At 42.7% G+C, this 26,415-nt stretch overlaps 2 protein-coding genes and 2 non-coding genes across 9 annotated transcripts; 1 reads left to right on the top strand and 3 right to left on the bottom strand.

The window, feature by feature from the left end:
- Positions 1 to 1,701: 1,701 nt before the first annotated feature.
- LOC4326804 (uncharacterized) lies at positions 1,702 to 4,559 on the bottom strand. Of its 5 annotated transcripts, none has more exons than XR_001548592.3 (8): positions 4,418 to 4,559; positions 3,927 to 4,002; positions 3,538 to 3,585; positions 3,403 to 3,449; positions 2,913 to 2,973; positions 2,792 to 2,835; positions 2,024 to 2,232; positions 1,702 to 1,946 (listed from the first exon to the last, which is right to left on the bottom strand). XR_001548592.3 is itself a non-coding variant. In XM_015795976.3 (8 exons), the coding sequence occupies exons 2-7, from the start codon at positions 3,969 to 3,971 to the stop codon at positions 2,166 to 2,168; spliced, it is 258 nt and encodes an 85-aa protein (XP_015651462.1). In that variant the 5' UTR covers positions 3,972 to 4,002; positions 4,418 to 4,559; the 3' UTR covers positions 1,702 to 1,946; positions 2,134 to 2,165. The 5 variants fall into 5 exon arrangements, 3 of the variants coding, with proteins under 3 accessions (XP_015651462.1, XP_025881042.1, XP_025881044.1); XR_001539670.3 differs by having other exon boundaries at positions 2,134 to 2,232; XM_015795976.3 differs by having other exon boundaries at positions 2,134 to 2,178.
- Positions 4,560 to 4,764: 205 nt separating this feature from the next.
- Positions 4,765 to 7,287, top strand: LOC4326803 (uncharacterized protein PB18E9.04c). Of its 2 annotated transcripts, XM_015795691.2 has the most exons (3): positions 4,765 to 5,026; positions 5,125 to 5,414; positions 5,859 to 7,287. In XM_015795691.2, the coding sequence occupies exons 1-3, from the start codon at positions 4,765 to 4,767 to the stop codon at positions 7,020 to 7,022; spliced, it is 1,716 nt and encodes a 571-aa protein (XP_015651177.1). In that variant the 3' UTR covers positions 7,023 to 7,287. The 2 variants fall into 2 exon arrangements, with proteins under 2 accessions (XP_015651177.1, XP_015651245.1); XM_015795759.2 differs by lacking the exon at positions 5,125 to 5,414 and having other exon boundaries at positions 4,808 to 5,026.
- A 6,324-nt stretch (positions 7,288 to 13,611) lies between these two features.
- TRNAN-GUU (transfer RNA asparagine (anticodon GUU)) lies at positions 13,612 to 13,685 on the bottom strand. Its single transcript has one exon. It is a non-coding gene; the product is annotated as a tRNA-Asn (tRNA).
- A 4,949-nt stretch (positions 13,686 to 18,634) lies between these two features.
- On the bottom strand, positions 18,635 to 18,708 carry TRNAN-GUU (transfer RNA asparagine (anticodon GUU)). The gene has a single exon. It is a non-coding gene; the product is annotated as a tRNA-Asn (tRNA).
- Positions 18,709 to 26,415: the final 7,707 nt, after the last annotated feature.

Here is a 26,415-nt window from a genome sequence, read left to right as displayed (position 1 = left end):
AGGGTGGCCAACGGCTAGCCACATTTGGCCATCTCGAGCCTATCTTTGGCCATTGATATATTGTTCTTTTAGGGGAAACACTGCAGGGGAAGCCCCCACAGTTAATAAATTAAATTAAAAGAAGGAATACAAAATATTTACAAATTGTATTTTGGCCATTGATATATTTTGGGGGACAGCCATTCTGTTGGAGTGGATTTTTTTTCTAAAATTGCTAAAATTTAGCTTGGAGAGTGGAATGGAGAGGCTGTTGGAGATGCTCCTCCTGTTCTAACCTCATAAAGATACAGATTTTTCCTCATTTTCCGTTAGCACGTTTTTAAAACTGCTAAACGGTGTATTTTTTACAAAAACATTTTATATAAAAGTTGCTTTAAAATATCAGATAAATCCATTTTTCAAGTTTGGAATAATTAAAACTTAATTAATCACGCGCTAATGGATTTCTCGTTTTGCGTACCCGCACCACAACAGTGCAAGTCATGTGTTGCTCTAGAGAGGGTATATATAGATTATTAACAAAATTCCATCCAAAAAAAACGACCTTGAAATACCAAATAAATATGCTCCTGAAAAGTGCTTTGCTTTCACCAATTTTAGGCCACAATTTTTTTTTTTGAAATAGTAACCGGAGGGGAGAGGTTCCCCACCTGAATCTTCCATTGAAAACCATTGTTTAGGTTACATGGGGGGTACATGCTTCAGCCCTAGGGCTAGCTATTATGGGTGTAGAGAAGACAGGCTATTTGAAAAAATATTACACCAAACATTAGCCTCTAATCTGTCGTTAACTTTAAGACGCTCTGCCCATAGCAATGATTCTTCCTTGCAGCGTAGGATCAACCGTTGGACTGACGGTTGGAAGTCACGGAAGACGACATCATGTCTGCGATTCCAGAGACCCCAAAAGCAGAGTAGATAGAAGGTCTTGAAGTGTTTTGATGGAATGTTAGGTGGCCGGGCTAAGAGATGGATGTTGCTCACTTCGGTCACATTAGGCGGAACTCTGATTGTCGTCCAAAAAGCTGTTGCAAAGGGGCACATGAAGAAGAGATGATTTGACGTTTCTTCCCCTGTCTGGCGGATTGCACATTGAGGTGATTGGAGGATTATTTTGGTAAATAGGTTTTTGGCAGTTGACAATCGGTCCTTTGAGAGCAACCATGCAAAGAATTTAAACTTTGGAGGTGAGGCATTCTTCCAGATGAAGTTGTGAACTAGATCTGTTTCTGACGGTGGCAATAGGGTATGGTAAATCTCCCTCGTAGTGAGATCACCTTGTTGTGAAAGCGGCGATAATCTGAGGTCCTCTTCCCCCGAGAGGGAAACATCTTGCAAAGCCAGTGTAAGCTGGGACAGCTCTTGTGAACAGTCGTGGTGCCAAAGTAGAGCCGATGGACCTTGAAAGCGTCCAAGACACCGACGCCGCCTGGAACAGGGAGTGCGAGAAGAGAGCAGGGTACTGTAGACGTAAGCATTTGTCGGTGAGCCAGCAGTCATTCCAAAAGGATGTGCGAAGTCCATTGTTGGCATGCGATCTGGTGAGGATCTCGAGCTGGGGCATGAGCTTAGATATAGAATGCCAATGAGGTCCAAGCTTGCTGAGCTCAACGAGCGATTTTAGGCCACAAATTAGCAAAGCAACATGAATACAACCATTAGCATTCAGAAGTTCGTAGATGAAATACTCATCAAAGCTAGTAGTGCAATTCTCGCTATAACTTTGGTTATATAACTACTTTGTGATACATCGACTCCGAAGAAATCATAGTTACAAAATTCTAGATTGGTAAGAGAGTGTTAATTGCTCAGCACTAATCATGTCAACATCTCTGTTGATGAAGTGAATAGATATGTGCCCAGCCATTCCAACCCCAGCTCGATATGCAAAACTATTACTATAGGCGGTTCTCAATTATGGTGGAAACAATATATTTCATTGTTGCCTGCAGAAGTAACAAAATTGTTTGAGATACATGCACGAGAATACTATTGATTCCAATGCAAAATAATGGGGTCTAACCTCAGAAACACTGATATGCACAGTACAGTCGACCATGCTCGCTGATTTGGCAAGATTCAGGAGAAAAACACGGAGAATTACAGTCATATGAAGGGAAGTTCAAATAATACCTGGGAATGATCCTTCAGACCAAGAGATATCATCAATGACCGTGTCTGTAAGAAAATGGAGTGTGGTACAGGTGCCAAAGGACAGTTTACAAATCAGAGCTGGACAAATTATGTAACTAACTTCAGCAACCGAAGTGTCACAATAGTTGCGTGAGATAAAAAAATCATTGACCACAATTAAAAGGGCCATTGCTGGAGACATTTGCATCTAAGGATGTGTTTGTTACTTCTTGTTGGGAGCAAATCCCTCCCGCACAAAAAACGGAGCGATTCATTAGAGCATGATTAGTTAAATATTAGCTAATTCTTTTTTGAAAGATGGATCAATATGATTTTTAAAGCAACTTTCGTATAGAATATTTTTTGCAAAAAATACACCATTTAGTAGTTTGAAAAGCGTGCGCGCGAAAAACGGTCAGAGTGAGTTGGGAACTCATGCAAACGAACTCAGCCAAGAGCAGCTTAGAAGAAGTGGAGCTTATTGGTGAAAATTACATTCAAAATTTAATGGAATCATAGGCAGATGCAGACACAGTTTCAATTATATTTCTTATCCACGAAATTGGCATGAAGTTTAATTTTTAGTTGCATGAGAAGCAAGCATATATCATACAAGAAGTTCTTCGGATATATGGGGTGGGGTGGGAGGGAATCTTACCTTATGTGTTCGATAAGTTGGCGTGCACAAGCTAGTAGTAACGGCTGTGATCACAACAATATGCACATTCATTAGATCTATCTATGGTCAGACCCTACATTGAACAGTATAATAACCTTACCTCATCCCTCTTTCCAAAAAGAACATTGTAGGTTGGATCAGAAAAAACACTTTCATCTTTCCTATTAATGAGCAAGAAAGCATGATCAGAAATACTAAAGTGACAGGAAATACAGCACATAATAACAACTACAATGGTACATCATCAATAAAGTACTAGCTGTCAACTATCATCTATCGTGTTTAAGAAATAACAGAAGCATTATCCTGTATAAACTGTAGCATCATGAGGTTATGAGTTATGACCTGACATGCACTCCGAAATCTATGCTCAACAGTTTCCTAGCCTTTTTGCAACTAGGGGATAAACGCACCAACATATGTATGCGGAATTGTGGATGGATTCTCACTGTTCTTTCAGAAACATCAGCAAAAAGCTGAGAGCTAAAGGTTTCAAATTTCGATAGTACTAAAAGCATGGAAAGAATTGTCTATCCTGAACTAGCAATGCCCAAAATAAACCATGTTATATGGGAGAATAAAAAACATACCTGGCAGCTAATATGGTTCCCATGCATCCTATTTGTGTCACCATCACCTGTAGATTTTATGATTAGGTGAGCATATTTTATATGTGAAAACTTGTCATCCAATCGAATAAATAACACTTGCAAGGTGTAACTAACCATAAAGCTACCCTCATACTTGCTGATAACAATATCTGTCTTATTGCCCTAGAAAACCAAGAAGGAAAATAAGTTAGCTGCACGCAAAGAACTGAAATAACTAACACCAAACAATGCAGATGTGGTTCTTGCAAGGACTAGACAGTGACAATTTGCCAAAGTGATAACAATCGACAAAGCAATGATAGCCAATGCAGATCATGTTCTGATCCAACGACAGAACAAACTTGTTCTTACGGGCAATGGCTAACGATATGCGATGACATGTTGAATTGAGTTCTAATCCAGGAACAGTTTATCAGACTGTTTTCTTGAAGGTGTTTTTATCGCAATCATATGCAATGCACTCATCATATATGCTTAAAAGTTACTAGAGCAAAGGCTCTTACATATATCCAACGAGAGGGACTTGTGCGGCACATGAAACTGAGCATTTGGCTGCACAGAATTCATCCCCATCTCCATCTGTGAAACAAGCACCACTGCAAGTAATCAGAGAGACCGCAAAGAAGGTCATCGACACACCAACACATAAGAGAACCCAAATAAACTTCTCTTCACTAAACAGAAGTTACAGAACAGCCACGCAGCTTCTAAATCCCTAAATCACAGCGTCTGCTTCGAGGAATCCCGGCGGAATTCCCAAATCAAGAGAAATTTAGGGGGGGCAAAGTAAGTGGGAAGAGAGAAGGGGGGCTATGGCCGTCGGGAGCCGTGAGGCTGGTGGCACACTCGACCAATCCCCCTCCTGCGCGGCGGCGGCCGAGGAGGGGAAGCTGTCGGCGAGTTCACGGCGGCGAAATCCGTCGCTAGAGGGAGGGGACTGAGCAGGTGGTCGAATCAGGGGAGCTCTGCGAGAAAATCAGGAAGAAGGTCATACCGGCTCAATCAGACGGCGAGCTCTCCGTCCTTCGCCGCCGCCGTCGTCGTCTCCGGCTGGCTGTCATGTTGCATACCAAAATTGGAAATAGCAGCCGGTCTCTTACATCATATTTGCACCGTATTCCTACTCTTACTCCCCTTCAATTTCCCCCCCAAATTGAATTCGAATCAAACAGCCGCCTCACGCCCTCCCCTCAAATATGCAGCCCTCGCCACGCCACGCCACGCGCGAGCGCCGCCGCCGCGACTGATCACGGCTCGGCTAGCTCTCTCTATCTCGCTGACTAATTAATCCTCTCTCCTTCTCCTGGTTAACTACAACTCTGACCAACTAACTCGCCCGCCATGGCAGAACAACCACTAGGAGGAGGCGGCGGCGGCGGCGGCGATGGCAACAACAATGGGAAGTGGAAGGGGAAGGAGAAGGTGGTGCCCGAGTACGGCAAGAACCGGCACGGCATGCCTGTCGGCTGCTACTTCGTCCCCAAGGACCTGGAGCTCTTCGCCATCCTCAGGTGCAAGCTCGTCCGCAGCCAGCTCCCCGGCGCCCTCAACAACGTCTTCGAGCATATCAGGATCCTCGAATTCCACCCTGCCCTCCTCCATGGTATGCCCGCTTCGCCGCCGCCTCTCTACCTCTCTCTTTCACCCTTCATCAATCACCGTCCTCCTCCTCTTCTTCTTCTATGGTGATGACGTGTGTAGAGACGTACATCGGGAATGAGGAGGATGGGTACATCTACTTCTTTAGCAGGAGGCAGTTCACGACAAAGGCAAGGAACAAGAGGCGGCCGACACGGGTGGCGAAGGGCGGGACGTGGAAGGCGTCTGGTGGGAGCAAGACGTTGAGGAGCAAGAAGGTTGGCGGTATCGACGTCGGCCAGAAGCTCACCATGGTGTTCTACGAGCGTAGGTTCGAGGGTGACCAGAACCCCATCAAGACCAATTGGGGCATGCACGAGTTTACCAAGATCATTGATGGCTCAAAAAACCAAGTAGTCCTTGTTGATCTAATTCGAATTTAAACTTAAATCAATCTGCGTTACGTTGCAATCTACTTCCTCCATTATATTTTGTATTATAAGTCGTTTTGACATTTTTTTCAAGTTAAACTCATTTTCAACATCTACAATATAAAATCATTTTCATTAAATGTAAACATTGAATATTGAATATATTTTGATAATATGTTTGTTTTATGTTAAAAGTATTATTATATTTTGGTTAAACTTAAAAAGTTTTACTTAAAAAAAGAGAAAGTCAAGATCGACTTGTATATAATATAAAACAGAGCGAGTATATTTAAACATTTTGTTATGTTCGTCTTGTAATTTACTAATTATGCTCAAGTGGATTGATCGATTTTTGTTGTTTGAATTTGAATTTTGGATGCAATTTGTGCTAATTTGGGCGGATCAATTTCTGTGGATTTTGCCAAGCTTGAGGACCTTGCCGTGTACCGCTTGTACAAGATCAAAAGGAAGGAGGACGAAGAACCGGTGAACGCTGCCGCCGCGGCGTCGAGCACGGACGAGCCCTCCACGTCGTCGGCACTGTCACCTCCTACGCCACCGCGGCCATTGCCGGACATGGCCGGACCATCATCAGCAACGCCGCTACTGCCACTGCAATTGCCGGACATGACCGGACCGTCGTCATCAACGCCGCTACTGCCACTGCAATTGCTGGGCTTGGCCGGATCGTCGTCGGCGATGTCGCTACCACTGCCACTGCAATTGCCGGGCCTGGCCGGATCGTCGTCTGCGATGTCGCTGCCTGCACAGCAGATGCCGGGCATGGCCGGGTCGTCGTCGGCGATGCCGCTGCCACTATCATTGCCGGGCCTGGCTGGAGGGATGATGTCCATGGCGGACCAGGCGAACATGGCCTCGACGTCGCAGGCGTCTACACCGTCGTCGGAGCTCCTGCAAGACTGGTACGACGAGTTCGAGATCACGTACGGCGCCGTGGCGCCGCCGTCTCCTAGCACGATCAGCTGGGAGGAGCCGCAGAGCTCGCCGACGGGGTGGTGGCCGTCACCGAACGGCGAGCCTGTGCAGCACGACGGCTACCTCGGGATGGCGGCGAATCCAACGTCGTACATGCTGGAACACCCGTTGCCCACCGCGGCGATCCCGCCGGAACCGATGACGCCGCCGACGAGCTCACCGGCGCCACCACCAGCCGTCGACAACCACCACCGGCTCTCGCCTCCGCATGACGCCGCCGGCAGCAACTACAACCACCCGGAGCTCGCCGGCTACAACGGCGGCGTCCAGGCGCAGCACGAGCATCAGCATCAACCGCAGGAGCCGCAGCCAGCGTTGCTTGTGGATGGCGAGGACGGCTACGGCGCCATAGCCGACGGCGACGGCGACACACAGCTGGGCGTCGCGGAGCTTGACACCGAACGAATAGCCGAAATGGTAAACCATATCATGGATGGCGAATTCGAGTTCAAATTCGAGGACAACACCGTCCTTAAGTACAACGAAGTCTTTCCGGACGACGACAAGGTGGTGGCGGCGCCGATGATGATCGACGGCGGTGGAGACGGCGATGGCGCGGATGGAGGTGATGGAGGCGACCCATTCGATAATTAGGGCCCTGTTTCAAAAACCGCTGGAATTTCCATTTTCCCTGGCTATAAATTATTTATCTACAAATTTTACTCCATTTTTGTAAGTTAATGTTCATATTTACTATTTGCTCCATGTTTTTAGTTTCGTTCAGACCTTTGGTAATTTTACTACTTCACTAGTAGTTCTAGTTCCATGCGAGGCTGCAATTGTATAATGTTGGTTACTTTCTTCAAGTTATAGGTGGACAAGAATGTTATATAAATTTGAAAACATAGATTCCGTTTTACGAATGTGTGAGTGATTGTGCATACTCCATATGATATATTTTGTGGAAAACATACATTACTAGTAGTAGAGAAAGGTTAAGGGAAAAAACAGGATCAAAACGCTGAACATAAAGATAAAATGAAAAGAAATCATGACATAAATAAATTAAATAAGACGAAAATAACATATTAGGCTCAACAAGCTAAAACATACATACATACACGGTAGATCGCTCATGACATCTCATCACATCTCACAGAATGCATGGCAGGGGCAAATAGAGCTCTCGCAGTGTTCTTTACTAGGTTAATTAGCTAATTAATTACTGCCTAGCTAATTGGAGTCCGGGTTGGCGCCGGTGGGCACCTGATGCTTGCTCACGGCCATCAACGTGGCGGCTCTTCTTCTTCTTCTTCTTCTGCTCCTCCTCCTCTCCTTGCTCCACGGATGAGCCGCCACATTCACCTGCACGGAGTGCAGCTGCAGCGCCGGCGATGGGAGAAACCGCCGGCCCCGGCCGGCCGTCGCCGTCACAACGGGGTCGTCCCTGTCGACGGCGTCGGCGGCGGCGGCGGCATGCGCCAAACAGCAACTGAGCAGCGAGCACTGCACGACGAACAGGAGGAGGAGGAGGAGGAGGCCGCGGATGCTCTCGCCATGCACACGCAAGGGATGGACTGGACGAGCAGTGTCCATGTGCCACAAGAGACCATGAGAGGAGGAGAGAAGAATCAGAGAATGGAGAGGGGATCTTGCAAAGTGGGAAGGAAGAAAAAGTGTGTGTGAGAGAAGGGGAGAAAAAGCCGAAGGTTTGGACTTTATTCAGGTACGTCAGTGCGAGAGGTTGTCTGAAAAAGAGACAGAAATTAACACGGAAACACATACGTACAGGGAAGCCGGGACAAACAAGAGCAGCTGCATTGCATGCACACACATGCCGTCAGTGCCGCTGCTAGTGCTGCCTGCAGGCTGGAGCTTAAGAGCAAGTTTAATAGCCAGCTACTAGCTTCAAATTATCTAAAACCAGTATAATAGCCAATTCATACAATATTTGTTTACTATACTATTAATATCTGGTCTCACCTGTCATACACACGTTACATCTTAAAGTCCATGCTGCAACGTTGCTCGGATGGGCAGGTTACCAACCTATAATATCTGGTTCGAGTAAGTTTGTGGAATTGCTAAACGGTACTCCCTCCGTTCAGGTTATAAGACGTCAAACTGTATTAAGTTTGACTAAGTTTATAAACAAATATAGTAATATTTATAATACGAAATTAGTTTCATCAAATCAATAATTGAATATATTTTCATAATAAATTTATCTTGGGTTAAAAATGTTACTATTTTTTTATACAAACTTGATCAAATTTAAAGCAGTTTGACTTTGACTAAAGTCAAAATTTCTTATAACCTGAAACGAATGGAGTATTCTTTTAAAAAATATATTTAAAAATTACTTTAAAAATATATTAATCTATTTTCAAGTTTTTATTAGCTATACTTAATTAATTATATGCTAATGAGTCACTATGAAACTATTGGTTCGAACTCAGCCTAGAGCCCCAGACTGATCACTATGTAGAGAGATATATATTTAAAGGGTCTCTTTAAAACGTAGGAATAGAATATCATACTCATTGGGTTCCTATGGGATTTTAAATCATAGAAAAATTTCAAACTGTCATTTGATTAACGCACGGGAAAAAAAAGAGAAACTCTATAGTCTATACGTATGGAGAGAAAAACATGTTTGATCTAGAATGGTTCATTTCACAGGAAGGGCAGAGAACAATCCTTTATTTCAGATAGCTCCATAAAATATTTCAGACAATAAAATTCTTTATGGTTTTTCCTTGTTTCAAACGAGGCCTAAAGGCTCTTCAATCCATGAGTGTGACGGAAAGGGCATTTCCTTTTGCCCTTGTCAATGAATTGACGCCATGACGGAAACACTCGTGCCTACTGTACAGATAGCTAGCTTAGTATTTTTTTAGTACTGCACTGTGTATCTGGTACTGGTATATATGGGCGTGTATGGTTAATTGGTTATCTGTCTGTATGAGATACGGAGGGTGAGAGGTCGTGGACTTTACGCCATGCCATCCTCCCGGATGGTATGTTCTCAAATGAGCATTTTTACCTTCCAACAGTCGATACCAGTATGGACCGGTACCAAAATCCTGGTCGTTGGATCTAACCGGATCCAACGGCTGGTAGAGTTTGGTACCGCAAGGTACCAATTTTGTTCCTGCTACGGTACCTCCAGAGAACAGAGGTGGAAGCGCAAACGTGCAACAACTTCGTGGATCGGCGACTTCAACGCCATCGCCGTCTGGATCGACGCCACCACCGCCACTAGGAACGACGAGCCACCGCCGCCGCCAGGAATGACGAGCCGCCGCCGCTTGGACTTCAACTCCGCCGGCACCGGGAATGACGAGCCGCTGCCGCCTGGAGTGTCGGGATCGACGAGCGCATCCCTTGGTGCCGGGAAGAAATCCTCCATCTCCGCCCGCAGGTGCCAGGAAGGACTCCTCCTCTAGCCTCCCGTCGGAGCCGGGATTCCTTCTCCTCCGCCAGTCGGTGCCGGGATTCAACTCCGCCAGGATCGATGAGTCCTCGCCGCCAGGATCGATGACTTCAACGCCACCGCCGCCGCCTGGACTTCAACTCCACCGCCACCAGGAACGACGAGCCGTCGTCGCCTAGATCAACGGTGCCGCCGCCTGGACTTCAACTCCACCGCCACCGGGAACAACGAGCCGCCGCCGCCTGGATCAACGACGTCGCTGCTTGGACTTCAACTCCGTCGCCGCCTGGACTTCAACGATGCCGTTGCCTAGATCGACAACGCGGCCCCGCCACCCTTGCTCATTTTTTCTCCCGATCCTACCCATGCCGGATTCAACAGTTCGATGATTTTGGTACCGGGCGGTACCAGTACCGAGCGCTGGACCATAAAAACTCTAGTTCTTAAATACCATCCTTCCAAATAACTTGGATTATTTGTCACCCAAGCCCATCAAATTAGTTTTATTTTGCCATTTTATCTAGCCAACTCAGCAAACTGACGTGGCAATAAGTCGCAAATGACCACGTTGTCCCTTTTCTTCCTTTTACCCAAGCCCAAAAACAACGACGAGATCTGGCAGTGGTCCCGTGAGCCCCTCCCCTCCGACGGCGGCCTCACGCCCAACCCCCCTTCGGTAGCGACCGCCCCGTGCCCAGTTCCTCTCTGACGACAGCGGCAGCTGCGTCCCTCCGGTGGTAATGGCACCGGGCCCCGCTCCCCTCCGACAATGGTGGCGGCCATGGGCCTCCCTCCCCTCTGACAGCAGTGGCCCCAGACGTCCTCCTCTCTAGCGGTGCCTACACCAGTGTCGATCATTCTGCCTCCTCCTCAGATACTGTTATCGGCACGTCGTCATTGCTATAACCACATTGAAGTTGAGAAAGAAGAGGAGCGCCAGTGCCTTAGGTTCCTGCCGCCGCAGCCCTATCCTCCGTTATTGCTTCTCCGCATCCTCCATCTCCTCCAAGATTGGGTATGCGATAGGAAAAAGATGAGGGCAAGGTGGTAATTTTTCATCTGATTTGCTGAGTTAGCCAGTCAAAATGGCAAAATGAAAACAATTTGATGCGCCAAGGTAGCAAATAATCCGATTATTTAGGAGAGTGGCATTTAAGAACACACCACACTATTCATGAGGATAACATAAAATTAAAAAAACCCACTCGCATGGGTGGATGCAAACAATGGTTGTACGTTTGGTTGCCCCAAAGAGGATGTTTGGCCTAGTTCGCTCAGGTAAAACACCTCACCGAACTAATCCCTCAGGCTCAGAAAAAAAATCCTGCAGCTATTGCCGTGGTGATCTTCCTCTGCCTCAAAGAGGTAAATCGGTGAAACATTAATATATAATTCAGGATATCCTTTAAGTTTATAAATTGAAACATTATTAATATAGAATTCAGGATATCCTCGAGTTGTGAGGGTAATTAACCTTATCACGCGAGAGAAGAGTAACCATATTTCATCTAATCCAGCCAATCAAACAATTTCTCTCCCTAAAAAAAATCAAACAATTTATCTTATATACAATAATTCGGTCATACGTTATATACAACCAACCCAACAGGAAGTTCCATCGATGAGGCCCGATATTGTAAAGTCTGATCTAGATGATCATGCATACATGTTGAGTAAGACAGGCACTACCGAGCCGACGCTTCCACCAATCATAGTGAGACGCATTTTACTCATTCACGACTAAAGTGTGGACCGGATCGACTACTGGAGCAAATGCTCTGCATACGCTCTCTGCAGAAACATCAGTGAGATCATTTGGACCCATCAGAATATCACACCATAACAATATCACCTACTCCTCCATTCCAAAATATAAGAGATTTTAGATGAATAGCCCTATTCTAAAATATAAGAGATTTTAGATGAATAGGACATTTTCTAATACTACAAATGTGGATAAAGAGCCTGCCTATTCGTAATCCTAATAAGTATCCCATCCGTCTAAAATCCCTTATATTTTAGGATAGACAGAGTATATCACAAATCAATTATGTATACTAACATAGGAATAGTAATATCCTATACCATACATAATTGATTACCATAGGACATACCATAGGACTTTACTATTCTACCAGTACCATAGGACATTAATATTCCTATGCTAGTATACATAATTGATTTGTGATATACTCCCACTATTTTTTTTATGTAGTCAAATATTAAAGGAGGGGGGGGTATAGTACTATTGTGTGAATGTACGTATTCTTTTGATCGTGCTCTTTAATTTATACCATGTTCTAATTAAGATCGATCTAATATGTCTGATATATGGATGCTTACGTGTACTGAAACTTTTTTTTTTAGGAAAGTAGCTTTCATTACCCGGATTTGAAAGGAAAGCCCGAAAACAAACATAGTAGAACAACTACTGAATAAAACTAACTGGGGATTCCAGTTCAGACCCAAGGACCAAAGCACCATCCTGTTTTTTACTCACAGATCAAAGCATCGAAACCAAAAGGCAAGAGACTCAACCTACTACTACAACTTACATCACCCATCAGCAGGGGCAAAAAGACTAGGAAATTTGAACAAGGTAGCACTGAAGACATAATTGCACGCACGTTGTCACGTTGATCATCTCTGCTCCTCCATCTACCAAAGGTCGTTAATTTCACGAAATGTTCAAGCTCAGTTAACTCAAAGTGGTGGGGCCTTATCTGTGAAGCGTATACACATCGACATCGAGAGATGGGGACCTAAGTTGCCAAGCGTGCATGATGCAGAAGAAGCTAGCTTGATGGACCAGTAGCGACCACAGTACGTGCGTGCATGTACATATGCAAACCAAACCCTAGTGCTTGTCTTTTCGGCCGGTCGCCATGCTTGTGTCACTTCATGCTGGAAAAAGATGGAAGCATGGTGTAGTAGTTAATTTGCATGCACAAAGGCTATTCATGCTTTATCTCACTAATGTGTTGGATGCAGGGTTCGTAGGGGGTTACGGCTATAACCAGATGCAGAGATACGGTGGTAACTGTGTGGTTATCATGAAAACCATAAACTTAACAAGAAATAAAGGATTTTAAAAAAAGAGATGGTTACCAGGTAACTGCGAGGTAATCTCACAGTATGCTAAATATTGGTTTAGAGATATAGATGTGTCCACAACATATATGCTTTAAAGATTGGTGAAATTTTGGTTTAGACAAAAGCTACTTAAAATGTTTTTTTTATTTTGCATACAACCCCTTAGTTTTAAAAACAGGGTATAGTTATTTGAAAAAAAAAAGAGAGTAAGAGAGTAATAAATTAAAAAGAGGGAGTGATTTGAGAAAAAAAAGGTGAGTAAGAAATTAAAAGGAGGATATTGTGATTTGGGAAAAAAAGAGAGTAAGAGAGTAAGAAATTAAAAAGAGAGTGAGTGATTTGAGGAAAAAAAAGGTGAGTAAGAAATTAAAAAGGAAAAAAACAAGGAAAAAAGAGAGTAAGAGAGTAAGAAATTAAAAAGAGAGTGAATGATTTGAGAAAAAAAAGGTGAGTAAGAAATTAAAAAGAGGGTATTGTGATTTGAGAAAAAAAGAAGAGAGTAAGAGAGTAAGAAATTAAAAAGAGAGTGAGTGATTTGAGGGAAAAAAAAGAGCGTATTGTGATTTGAGAAAAAAAGAAGAGAGTAAGAGAGTAAGAAATTAAAAAGAGCGTATTGTGATTTGAGAAAAAAAGAAGAGAGTAAGAAATTAAAAAGAGAGTGAGTGATTTGAGGAAAAAAAAGTGAGTAAGAAATTGAAAATAAAAAAAATAAGGCGCTAGAAGGAGGGCTTGAACCTCCGACCTTGTGGTTAACAGCCACACGCTCTAACCAACTGAGCTATTCCAGCTGTTGTATCTAAAGGGAATATATTTTTCTTTTATTGCTAGCTTTGCATATACCGTTGTCAACTAACTTTCCAGTCCAACACTAACTCAATGAATGTATAACTGAGATATTAATTCCAGCACATAGTATGTGGATTTATCAAATTTAATTAGGTTAATCAATGTCAATTTGTACTTCCTTTGGACTCTCATTTTTCGCATTTTAATGTTGTAAAAGTTTTATAGTTGGGAAATAATAAATGTAGAATGTACTAGCTACTAGATATGGAGTCTCAGTTATATTATTTTTATTATTTATTTAATAATTCTGAAATTCATAGTTAATAAACACCAAATTTTACTGAATACTGATTTAATAGCTCTAAATTTCGGAATTAATAATGACCAAGTTGTACATAGTATATATAGAGTGTCAGTTATAGTATTTTCTTTCTTGATTTAATAATCCAAAATTTGAAATTAGCATTAACAATTAAATACTTAATTTTGAGTTATATTTGGTCTAGAGTCTCAATTAGTTTTTATTATTTAATATTTTAGAAATTTAAAGTTAATAAGTACCGAGTTGTGCTTAATGTGGAATCGCCATTATGATATTTGTACGATTTAATAATTTTAAAATCTGAATTAATGAATACTGAGATGATATATTAATTTAAAATATGTAGCACACCTGCACATGTTGATATGTAGTGTATTTTAAAAATGTATTACATCGGTCCTAAAATATAAGAGTTATGGGGTTGGACATAGGGATTAAGAAAGTTGGTAGAATTGAATGTGAGAGGGTTTGATTGGTTGAGAAGAGAAAATATGTGGAGAGTTTGAATGGTGAAATATTATGATTGGTTGAAAAGAGAATATAGATGAAAAAGTTATTATATTTTGGAATAAATATTAAATGCTAAAAATTGTTATATTTTAGGACGAAGTGAGTAGCTAAATACATAAACATGTGCATACAGCATATGTGCTTCACTATGGATTAAAATAAATTATACGTGTGCTAATATTGCTGGGAACAAAACCTGTGTGGTTTTTGGAACAATTTTGCCACCACGGAAGAATTTGCATAATAAACTTGTATTTTGAAGAGAAATAGGATAGAATCATACATAAAAGAGTTATTTTCAATAGTAAAGCACACATGCAATTAGTATAAATATAGGGAAAAAATCCGAATTACACCCATGAATTATTAGATGAGTACGAATTATCCTTCTTGACCTGAAAATCAGACATTTTTCACCCCTAACTATTAATACCCGTTGAAGAACCCTCTAACTCAATATGCAGTTGTTTTGGCCCTACTTTTTTTACATTGGATTTGGTCCTGCGTGGCAGTTCAGTCAATGTTTTTTAAAAAAGATTGATGAGACCCACCTATTATAGAGAGAGGGTGAGAGGTAGGGGAATCTGATAAGTGGGTCCCACCGAATTTTAAAAAAAGATGGTTGGACTGCCACGTAGTAACAAAACCACCCCGGATTAAGTTAAGGAAGTTATTAAGTTAGGGAAATTATTCATCCGGTATTAATGATTGAGAGTAAAAGATATTTGGTTTTTGAATCTAAGGGTAATTCGTACTTTTTGTAAAACTAGAAAAGATGCCCAACCAATTTAATTTATACATATGTCGGTGGATAAATAATCACAACCCATTATTTTGTTTATTCGTGCTTATCCGAATCACTTATTACCAAATAAAAGACTATTTTTGGGCAAATATTTTATATACATGTTTGTAGCGACTCAAAAGCAAATGATATAAATAAAATACGATAAAAAACAAAAAAGTTGAAATTTAAATTTTGTCTTATAGAAATAAGCATAAGCCAAATAATAGGGCCTTCAAACACAAGCTCGATTTGTCGTCTTGCTTTATCTGAAGTCGAGTAGAAATTGATGACGGACTTAATCGGCAATTTCGATCATCCTTTATTTCAGTTGGCATATTCTTTTCGAAAGTAAAACTGATTCTTATGGATTATTGCAACGGTATCCCTGATAGTACGTACGAGCATGTGTGGAGACGACTTGAAATCATGCTAACATGTCCCAGAAATCACGCCGTGTAAATACGAATAGAATGGATGATTTGGGCAACATCGTACGTGATATCCACACGGACTTTACGAGTTACATTATGTTGGTATCCACATCACAAGGACTCTTTTTCGCAATTCGCTGACGAGTTAATTAATGTTACGTGGGGCGGGAATCAGATACGGACGACATACCATAGTTTTTACACAAACATCTTTAATTTTTAAATTGTGGGCGAGGGGGACACAATTTTAATCGAACATGTGGCAAGGGAAAATCGTGCACGAGGGCGTCACGGGTCCAATCAAGCATGAGGAAAATCACGCATGCGAGGATGTTACGGGCCCAATCGAGGCAGCGCGCAAAGGGCGCGTGTGGAAAATGGACTTAGGCGTGGGCACGATCGCCACGTGAAAAGGTGCAAGCCAATTAATTCGTGCGCGTCTCGGATAAGAGGAACACTATGGTGTAAGAAAAAAAAAGATTTAACATAAAAAAATGAAACCGATTCAACACGGATGATGTATCAAAATTCTGATAAAATCATCTTTAATTTTTATAATAGTGGAGATAGAGATATATGGAGTAGTCGGGAATTAAATTCTAAAATATACTTTTTTATTGAAATATAATTTGCATATATATCTTTGAAATATTTACATTTTCCACGCAGCTCACAGACGGAAGGAGCACTCGCGCGACGTCAACACGCGTGACTGCCTCGATCCCGCGCGACCAATTCGCGGGACTCTGTATCGGTGCGCGCCTCCGCCCTGGTGCAGCATCACCTCAACGGCGTGCCAACTGCAGCGGGTCCCGCGTCACGGTCGCACGCCATCGCCCGGAGTTGCAGCATGGACTGACGACGCGTCGACGCCAGTACTAGTTGGTGACTCTTGCATGGCCCCGACTGCCGAGCGCTTGCGCGCAGCTGGCCAGCGCCAACGCGGCCGGTAGCGTGGACTAGCCGCGCCGCCACCGTTCGCTCGGGCTGGAAATCAGCGCACATGTATAGGAAAGCAAACTAAGCAGCTTAATTTGTTGGTTGTTGCCGTGATTAAGCTTGTTTGTTTACTGTTTTGTTTCTAAGTTTATCTTCAACAACTAATCAAAGAAATATTCTATGAGATAATTAACCTCTTAATCTCTCTTTCTTTATTTACTTCACTATTCTTCCTCCATGGTCACACACCCAAGTCATGCGCATTCATGGAGATGGCATGCCAGAGCAGAATTCCTAATCGGGATTTTTTTTCCGTAGCGCATTAACTAATCTGTTAGTTTTAGCGTGTAAAAAAAATCCATTAGTTTTAGATAATCAAGATAAGATTTGTTTTTTATGAAGATTTTCTTTAAGTAAAGATTGAAAAGAAATTTATACGTGAATTTAAATTCTAAAAACTTTGACCCAGATTTGAAAACTTTCAACTCAAATTTAAAATTTTCAACCCATATTTGAAAACTTTCAACTTAAAAATTGAAAACATTCAACTCAAATTTAAAAACTTTCAACACAAAATTTGAAAATATTCAAGTCAAGATTTGAAAACTTTGAAGTTAAAATTAAAAACTTTCAACTCCACATTTGTAAAGAGGTGTGTGAAAGATTAAAGAATTAGAAAGAAACGGCAAAAAAAAAGAAAAACGTGTCCGGATCCGAGCGCCAAAATCGGAAAAAAAAAAGCGAGAAAGAAAGGGGAGGGGGCAAATGACGCGCGTGCCAGCTAAATTGCTGGCGCGTACGCGCGCATTAGCCATACCCGAGTATAATATATGTGTGTCTAGTAAGTATGCGTGTGATCATGCTTCAAAACAATTTTGGTGCTTTGGACAATTTCAAAAGTGATTAAAATAAATTCAAAACAGTTTTGGTACTTTGGACAATTTCAAAAGTGATTAAAATAAATTCAAAACATTTTTAGTGATTAAAATAAATTATGTCATGGTTATGGATACCACATACCTAATAGTAGTTGACCAAACTCACAAGCCCCACCATATACCATGTCTTATACGGAAACAAATCTCGTATATAGAAGGAGTTCCGGATAAAGAAGAACAAATAGAGTTCTATATGGAAATAACAAGGACTAATCGGATTGTATCTATATTGGTTTCCCTAGTTTTACTTGATAAGGGGGCACCTATGGGTATAAATACAAGCCCCCTTGGACGGCGCCTACGGAGGCCGGCAAGAGGGATCTAGCGCCATCTCAGATCTCGCCGAGTATAGATTCGAGGAGGAAGACTACCCTCTCATCGACTACGTGTTGGTTATCTATGCCACCAAGTCGACGACAGCTAGATAGGTTATCCCAGTTATTGTATTTGTATGATTTAGATGAATAAATGAGCAACACCGGCTTCGGCCAACAGGATGTAGGGCTATTATATGTCAGATAAGGGATCTGAACTTGTATAAAAATCCATGTCTCCATCTCTTTTACCTCAATCTCGCGTATACCCTGGTACCAATGATCTCCATACCATCCAAATACCGTAGTCGCGGTACCACCCATCGACAAATTCAAAACATTTTTAGTGATTAAAATAAACTCAAAACAGTTTTGGTGCTTTGGACAATTTCAAAAGTGATTAAAATAAATTCAAAACATTTTTGGTGCTTTGAATAAATATTTAGCTGGCGCGTACGCGTGCATTAGCCACGCCGGAGTATAACATATGTGTGTCTAGTAAGTATGCGTGTGATCATGCTTCAAAACAGTTTTGGTGGATGCTTTGGATAAATTTAAACATGTCAAAAGGAAGACAATAAAGTGATTAAAATAAATTCAAAACAGTTTTGGTGCTTTGGACAATTTCAAAAGTGATTAAAATAAATTCAAAACAGTTTTGGTGCTTTGAATAAATTTAAAAGTGGTTAAATAAAAAAAAAGAAAAAATACGCTAGAAGGAGGGCTTGAACCTCCGACCTTGTGGTTAACAGCCACACGCTCTAACCAACTGAGCTATTCCAGCTTTCAGTACGAAACTTTTATATTTATTAATTAGTGTTGGTTTACAACATTACCTGATCTAAACAAAACTACACTTACAGATTTAAAGATTATTATCATGTGTAAACGATGAAAATTCCAAGAACAAACTCAATTTTGCTGGAAGATCATTAGCATTCCAAGGCATTCATTGCACGGTGTGAATTTTGTATCTTTCAAATGAAAGAAAGTTGTATCGTAAAAAAATTCATACAGTGATACCATTTTTCCTACATATGATATCTTTCTTTTCAGAATTTTCATTATATTACCACTCCTCGGAGTTCTCCATTAGCCTGATCTACTCTACATGGTTGTATTCGGATTAAAAAAACCTTTGACTTAAGTCAGTCACCGACATGTGAACCATGGTAAAATCTAAACCGATACCACTCTCGTTGCTACTAGTACATAGTGCATATTTTATTTTTCTTCTTATAGAATTTTTTCTTAAACTATTTATCCGATCTACAATCCGATTATACCTTGGTGTTCGTTGCAATTAAATCTTTATAACAAAATCTTACATGATTATATTACGATAGAAAAAAATATTTACGTTGTAAATTGCTTTTATTATATATATATATATATATATATATATATATATATATATATATATATATATATATATATATATATATATATATATATATATATATATATATATATATATATATATATATATATATATATATATATATATATATATATATATATATATATATATATATATATATATATATATATATATATATATATATATATATATAATTTACTTTTGTCATATATATATATATATATTACTTTTGTATTTGATTAAATTACTTTTTAGACATTAAGTGAACTGGTTACTTTATTAGTTAGTTCTATAATATGTTTATTAAATATAATTTCTAGATAGATGTATGTTTTACCTCAGTAGATTTACTCTTATTATCGTGACAAGTTACTTTCTTTTTCTTTCAAGTTACTTCTATAGTAAATTACTTTTAAACTTTATTAAATTTACTTTTATATATCTAAGAAGTAATTTAATGAAATCTAAATATAATTTAGAGGCATTATAATAGTAATTTAATATTTTTATCAAAATATAAACCTTGTTATAAATCGAATAGTAAATCAAAAGAAAACTCTATAAGAAGAAAAAAAAAGAGAAGCACTGTTAGGTGTACTAATAGCAACTGAACCTGAGAGTCTTTCCAGCTACCGTCTCGTCATAGTCACGTCCGTTTGTTATGGATCCATGTATCTTTGACTCTAAACTTATTTGATTTATTCTATTTAAGGTAGGGTATCTCAGTATGTTTGGGCTCCTCCACGACGACCATGGGAGTGTTTGGAAGTAAGTTTAGTCCCTCCCTTCCAGACACCCCTTAGTATTGGTTGTTAGCCACGTCATCATGAGATACTATCGTATGCCACTGACCTTTTCTCCTTCTCTTTTTCCACCGAACCATATGGAATCTCCTCTTATATGGCTGTATATACATGGTTCCAGTCGAGTTGGTGTTGAAATTCCGACAGGGCAGGATGAGGACACGCGCCACGTCCCAACTTTGCACATGGTATTAGAGGCTGCACATTTTTTTACAACGTAAATGAGGCTTTACATGTAGTACTAGTGAAATAAGGAAAAAAGACATTTTTTAAATCTGTTTTTTTTCACTAAAGTCTACAAATTTACCCGTAAATAAGGAAAATTCACAAACTATTTACAGTGGAAATATTTTTTACAACAAAAATAAACTGTAGTTTGCCCCCAAAAAACAGTGCTTAGATATGAAAAACCCATATTTTTAAGAGATAATTGAACTTCATTTCACTTTATACCAAATTTTTGTAGGTTCTTTTTTTTTCAATATACAGATAGTATTGTTTTCTAAGAATTTTTTAGTTTAGTTACTTTTCAAAAATTCAAACACATAACGCATGGTTGAATTTGTATTTGAAATTTTAAAATTAAGAATTTATTTAAAAACTTGAAAATTGTCAATTGCACAATTGTGTATATCAAATATAAATTATTTGGATAAATGGAAAAAATATAAGTTGTTCCAAGCATGAAAATTGATTTTACACAAATTAATTATATAACTTTTTTTAACGCTAATTACTATTTATATAGCCTACAAAAAAAGTAATCTAGGTTATTGTGTAGACCAACATATTTTTAAGAATTTTTATTTCAGGAACAAAAATTGAGAATTTGAAATAATTTTCATTGTCAACAAACCTCCATGTCGTCCAATACACACTCGTGGGAGTATTACTTTTGAATCTAGCCAAGATTGAAAAGCGAATCGTGTGGGGATTTCAAGGATGAACAGTGTGTTGTTTTAAAGTTTACTGATAATTGTTAAGACTTTCATGAAAGTTTAGTGATGTAAAGTAGACCTTTTCGTTAAAACAAATAGACTGCACTTTGCACTGAAAGTTCACACTGTTTCATCTTGCATCAGTGCATCACGAATCACGATTCCGTATCCTATAGAATAGAGTGAAACATTTTGACCGTCTCAGAATTTTAACCTTGTTTCACGGAGTACCATTCAGTCCTCATCGTTTCGCTTATTTTTATGCTTATCCGCATCGTTTATTAACAAATAAAAAAATATTTATGAGTAAAACTTTTATATTTGTGTCCTTAGTGATTCAAAGCAAATATTGTAAAATAAGTTCTAAAATTTAAATTTTAGCTTATAAATATAAGGATAAGCCAAACAATAATGCCCTCAGGTTTTACAAAAATCTAATGAAATTCATACTGGTTCCACGATATATTTATATATAGAAAGTACTAAAGGAATAAGTCCATTTAAGGTCCATTAACTTATCAACGAACTGATTTTCGTCATTCAACCGAAAAACCAGATACAATGGATCCCTCAACTGTCAAAACCGGTGCAAAATAAGTTCTAAAGTGGTTTGGATGGCGGTTTCAGCTGATGTTGCATCTACGTGGCTAATTTGACTCAATCTTCATCTGACGTGGCAATGACATGGCGCTTACGTGGCAACTTAATTTAAAATAACAAAAACTATGGTCCCACATGTCAGTTACACAAAAAAATAAATACAAAATGGTGGGGCCAACGTTGGCTCCACATGTCATTCACGCCCCCTCCTCCTCTTCCTCCTCTCTCCCCATCTCCCCTCTCTTCGTCGCTCTCTCCAAGTGTCGCTGCCATTGGCGAAGTGAGGTGGCTGCGGCCTCGGGCGGAGCGGCACGCGGTGGTAGACTGGAGACAGGAGACGGGAGACGGGAGAGGAGGGAGCGGTGACCGGAGCTGCACGATCTCGCCCCCGCCACCGCCGACTCCTATCGCCCGCCTAGCTCCGGTCGCTGCTTGCCCACCGTCGTCTTAAGCATCATATCGGTGACGACCCAGTTGCCGTCGTCCCGTATCCTGGCCGCGCACGATCCTTTCACCGCCGCCATCGGCGAGACCAACCACACGACGGTGGAGTTAGCGTCGGCGAGCTCGCAGCCGCGGGACATGGACAGCGTGGCGCCAACGGGGCCTGGGACCTGGTCGGCGCGGTTGACAACCTAGATGATGGTGCAGCGGGAGACCCACGCGTACCACACCCTGACGTAGGTATCATTGGAGCCCGGCGGGTTAAAGAACTCGATCTCAAAAACACCATTGTCCACCTCCGCCCCTCTGTCCTGCTCGACGCCTTCCTCGCCAACACCCTTATCCGTGCCCATGCCACCTCCCCAATCCCCTCCGTCCGTGTCCGTGCCACTGCCTTCTTCCTGTTGAATAGTATAAGGAAGCCGTGGAGGTGAAGCCGTAGTGACCCGACCAACGGGCAGCGCAAAGGAGGCGCCGGAGCTGGGGAGGGGGGGGGGACCTCCATGGCGGCGAAGCTAGTGTTGTGATGAAGATGGCCCAGGCGGGCAGCCGCTGGTGGTGGCGGAGCTCGGCGAGGAAGGTAGCATGCATAAGGCGAGGTCACTCGAACAATGTCCTCCAAATCGGGCCACACCTGGAATGAGAGATGAAGAGAGGGGAGATGAGGAGAGAGGAGGAATAGGGGGAGTGAAAATGACATGTGGGGCCCATGTGGGCCACCATTTTTAAATTATTTTTTGTGTAACTGCATGTGGGACCACATTTTTATTATTTTTCCAAATTAAATTGTCATGTAAGCGTCATGTCAATGCCACGTTAGATGAAGATCGAGTTAAATTAGCCACATAGACATCATGTCAGCTGAAACCACCATCCAAACCACCTTGGAACTTATTTTGCACCGGTTTTGGCAGTTTAGGGATATCTGGTTTTCTGGTTAAAGAATGAAAATCTGATTTGTTGACAAGTTAAGGAACCACAGATGAACTTATTCCATTACTAAAACATTCGGAATAAGTCTATTTTGCCTCCCTCATCTCTTACGCTTGTGTGAATACCATCCCCCAACCAGAAAACCGGGTATAACGCCTCCTTCATCTCTGAAAACCAGAGCAAATCACCTCCCTCGGTGGTTTTGCTGGCGGTTTCCTCTGACGTAGCGTTGTTGACCTGGTTGACAAGCTGACTCAGCGTGGTGGGCCCCACATGTCAGTGTGTAACACTCTCTCTCTCCCCCGGCCTTTTCTCTTCACCTTGGCCGGAGGGGCGCGCGGCAGTGGTGGTTGGGACGGCGGTCGGAAGCGACGGCGGTGGCGGTGGCGGTGGGGACGGCGGTAGGGAGCAGCGGCGGTGGCGGTGGGGATGGCGGTCGGGAGCGGAGAAGGAAGCGGCGACAGTGGTGGTTGGGACGGCAGCCGGGAGCGGCGGTGGTGGCGGTGGGGACGGCGGTAGGGAGCAGCGGCGGTGGCTGTGGGAACGACGGTCGGGAGCGGAGAAGGAGGCGGCGGCAGTGGCGGTTGGGACGGCGGTCGGGAGCGGCGGCGGTGACGGTGGGGACGGCGGTAGGGAGCGGCGGTGGTGGCGGTGGGGACGGTGGTAGGGAGCAGAGAAGGAGGCGGTGGCGGTGGTGGTTGGGACGGTGGTAGGGAGCGGAGAAGAAGGCAGCGGCAGTTCCCTCGCCACCTTCGCATCGGCCGTCACCGCTCGGGTGCTCAATTCCCCCTCTTCCAGTCCCCAATCCACGAAGCCGCCGCCATCACCACATCCCTCACATCCCTGCGATTCCATTCCAGCCCTCGCCGAGGCCCAGTAACCACCACAGCTAGAATCCCAAAATCCTCTCCGCCGCTGTCGTGGTCAAGCTCGCGAAGCCACCGCCATCTCTTTTCCTCCCTCCAGCGAGCTCCCCTTCTCTTTTCCCTCTTCCACTCCAAATTGACACCTCTAGTACTCTCTTAGACACGGTGAACTTTTCTTCCCCGTAGCCGCATTCCTCCGCCGCTGCCCTCGTCCTCTCGTCGTCGGCGTCCGTAGTTGCCCATCTCCACCATCCGAGCCAGCCACCGAGTTCCCCGTTGTCGAGGAGTAATCCTCTCTAGCGGGTGGTCGTGAGACCCCTCCTTTGTGATCGCCCGGGGGAAATGGCGCGATGATCAAGGGCCTACTTCCGCTTGCAGTATAATTGCTAGATCGCTCTCGTGGCTGAATGGGAGATCGAGGATTATACAGGTTCGGGCCGCTGTCGAGCGTAATACCCTACTCCAGTGTGTGGGATTATTGTGAATTTTTACAAGAGGTTTTGAGCTCTAAGGGAAACCTAGCTGTTCTTCCTCCGAGCTCATGTCCTCTGAGAATCGTCCCTTTTCTCGGTGGGCGAGGTCCCCCTTTTATAGTTCAAGGGGATACCACATGCACCGTTTGCCCCTACCCCTCCAAGGGAGGGGAGCACATGGCCCTATTCATACCGCTATCCTTCACTTCAACCGGAAGCAACATGGTCGCCTGGCTTCAGGTGGGACCCAGCGCCGCCCCCCGCTTGACACAGGGGACATCCCTGTCATTCCCTATTAATTGTGTGAAGACTTTGGCGGCTCACCTCACGCATGGGGCGTCCCTGACAGCGTGCCGATGGGACAGGGCATACCTACCCCCACTCCGCCTGACACAGGACGGAACGTGGGGGCACTGCCACCCGTCCCGTCGCCTGTGATGACTGGTCACAGGCCGGTCAAGCTCGATTGACATGGGTTAATCGAGCGGCGCCGCACGTCCCCCCACGCCGTATTGAATGCGGCGTGGGACGGTTGGGGCGCCGCGCATTAAAGGCGCGGAGCAGCGTCTTTCGCCCCGCCCGCTCTCCCTGCCACGTGGTGGCCGGGCGAGGGCCTCGGGGTAGCACACCCCGAAAGCCCGAGAGGTGCGGCGTGGCACGCCGAGGCCCCCTGGCCACCTCAGCGCTACCCGAGGGGCGGGGTGAGGCGAGGCCGCGTGGCTACGCGACTAGATGGGAAGGATATTTCCCTCTACTGCGCGTACCCCCGGGCCCATTTCACCGACACCCGTCCCTCACTTGTTCTTCATTCGTTTCCCGTTACTCCTACCTCGCCGCCGTTCGTCGGCTTGCCGTTGTGCGTCGCCGGCCGTCGATCTCCCCGGTGGTAAATTGCTGTCGATCCAAGATGACGTGGGCACGTGGCTGCCACACTGACATGTGGGTCCCACCACGCTGAGTCAGCTTATCAACCGGGTCAACAATGCCACGTCAGACGAAACCGCTAGCAAAACCACCAAGGGAGGTGATTTGCTCTGGTTTTCAGAGATGAAGGAGGTTATACCCGGTTTTTCGGTTGGGGGATGTTATTCACACAAGCGTAAGAGATGAGGGAGGTAAAATGGACTTATTCCAAAACATTCTTACCTAACACACCCAGCAAGGCTCAAACAAATATCGGCCTCGAACCAGGCCGGCCCAGGAAATCCTTCTCCCCCGCACGCACGGCCGCAGAATTTTTTTTATTTATACATTTTTTATTAAAATATTTACAAAAATAATTTTTTGTTTTAAAAATTTACAAATCTAATCGCCTGCCGCCCTTTGGGAGGGCGATTTTTAAAAATCACCCTTACAGAGGGCAGCAAGGGACCTAAATGCAAATTTTTCAACACAACTTGTTAGCTCTATGATTTTACAATTTAAAATTATATTATATAAAGTCAGATGAAATAAAACTTTATATCAAAATTGTAGATTTCAAGGAGATCTACAACTTTGTAGTTAACAACTTTTTCATTTAAGATGTTTTAGATATCCAAATATTCGTTACAAAATATAAAACACATTTTAAAAAATCTCAGATCTACATTTCAAACGATGTTGGATGGAGATAAACTTTATATAAAACTTTGTAGTTTATCAGTTTTCCATTTAAAATCATTTAGAGTATCGAATAAGCATTATTAGTTTTTAAGCAATTAAAATAGGTGGAAAGGGTTTAAACACAAATAAAAATTTTGCATTTAGGTCCCTTGCCGCTCTTTGGGAGGGCGGCAGGCGATTAGATTTGTAAATTTTCAAAACAAAAAATTATTTTTTAAATATTTTAATAAAAAAATGTATAAATAAAAAAAATTCCCGCACCTCTCTCCGATAGACCCGGCGTTGCGCGTGCGCCACCTGTTATCCACCACCACTCCGTGAGATCCATCCATCAATCCAAGACGAGACGACGCACACACAGCCAGGCAGCGACAGCGAGGCGGCCAGCAAGCCACCAAATCGACCAGACCAAACCAAACCCAAACCAAACCCAACCCAAGGAGAGAGT

Source organism: Oryza sativa, chromosome 1 (assembly GCF_034140825.1).
Source record: "Oryza sativa Japonica Group chromosome 1, ASM3414082v1".
NCBI classification, from domain to species: domain Eukaryota; kingdom Viridiplantae; phylum Streptophyta; class Magnoliopsida; order Poales; family Poaceae; genus Oryza; species Oryza sativa.
Note: the sequence above shows the minus strand (reverse complement) of the source record. Positions and strands in the feature narration are given on the sequence as shown.

Bases quoted from the DNA above. Each gene is read 5' to 3' on its own strand.
- LOC4326804 (XM_026025257.2), bottom strand. From the start codon at position 3,971: ATGCTCAGTTTCATGTGCCGCACAAGTCCCTCTCGTTGGATATAT. The intron at 2,974-3,402 runs GTATGTTTTTTA...GCTCATTAATAG, and splicing joins GGAACCATATTAGCTGCCAG to GAAAGATGAAAGTGTTTTTT. The intron at 2,146-2,791 runs GTAAGATTCCCT...CTTGGTCTGAAG, and splicing joins CAACTTATCGAACACATAAG to GATCATTCCCAGGTATTATT.
- LOC4326803 (XM_015795691.2), top strand. From the start codon at position 4,765: ATGGCAGAACAACCACTAGGAGGAGGCGGCGGCGGCGGCGGCGATGGC. The intron at 5,027-5,124 runs GTATGCCCGCTT...TGACGTGTGTAG, and splicing joins CCACCCTGCCCTCCTCCATG to AGACGTACATCGGGAATGAG. The intron at 5,415-5,858 runs GTAGTCCTTGTT...GATTTTGCCAAG, and splicing joins TTGATGGCTCAAAAAACCAA to CTTGAGGACCTTGCCGTGTA.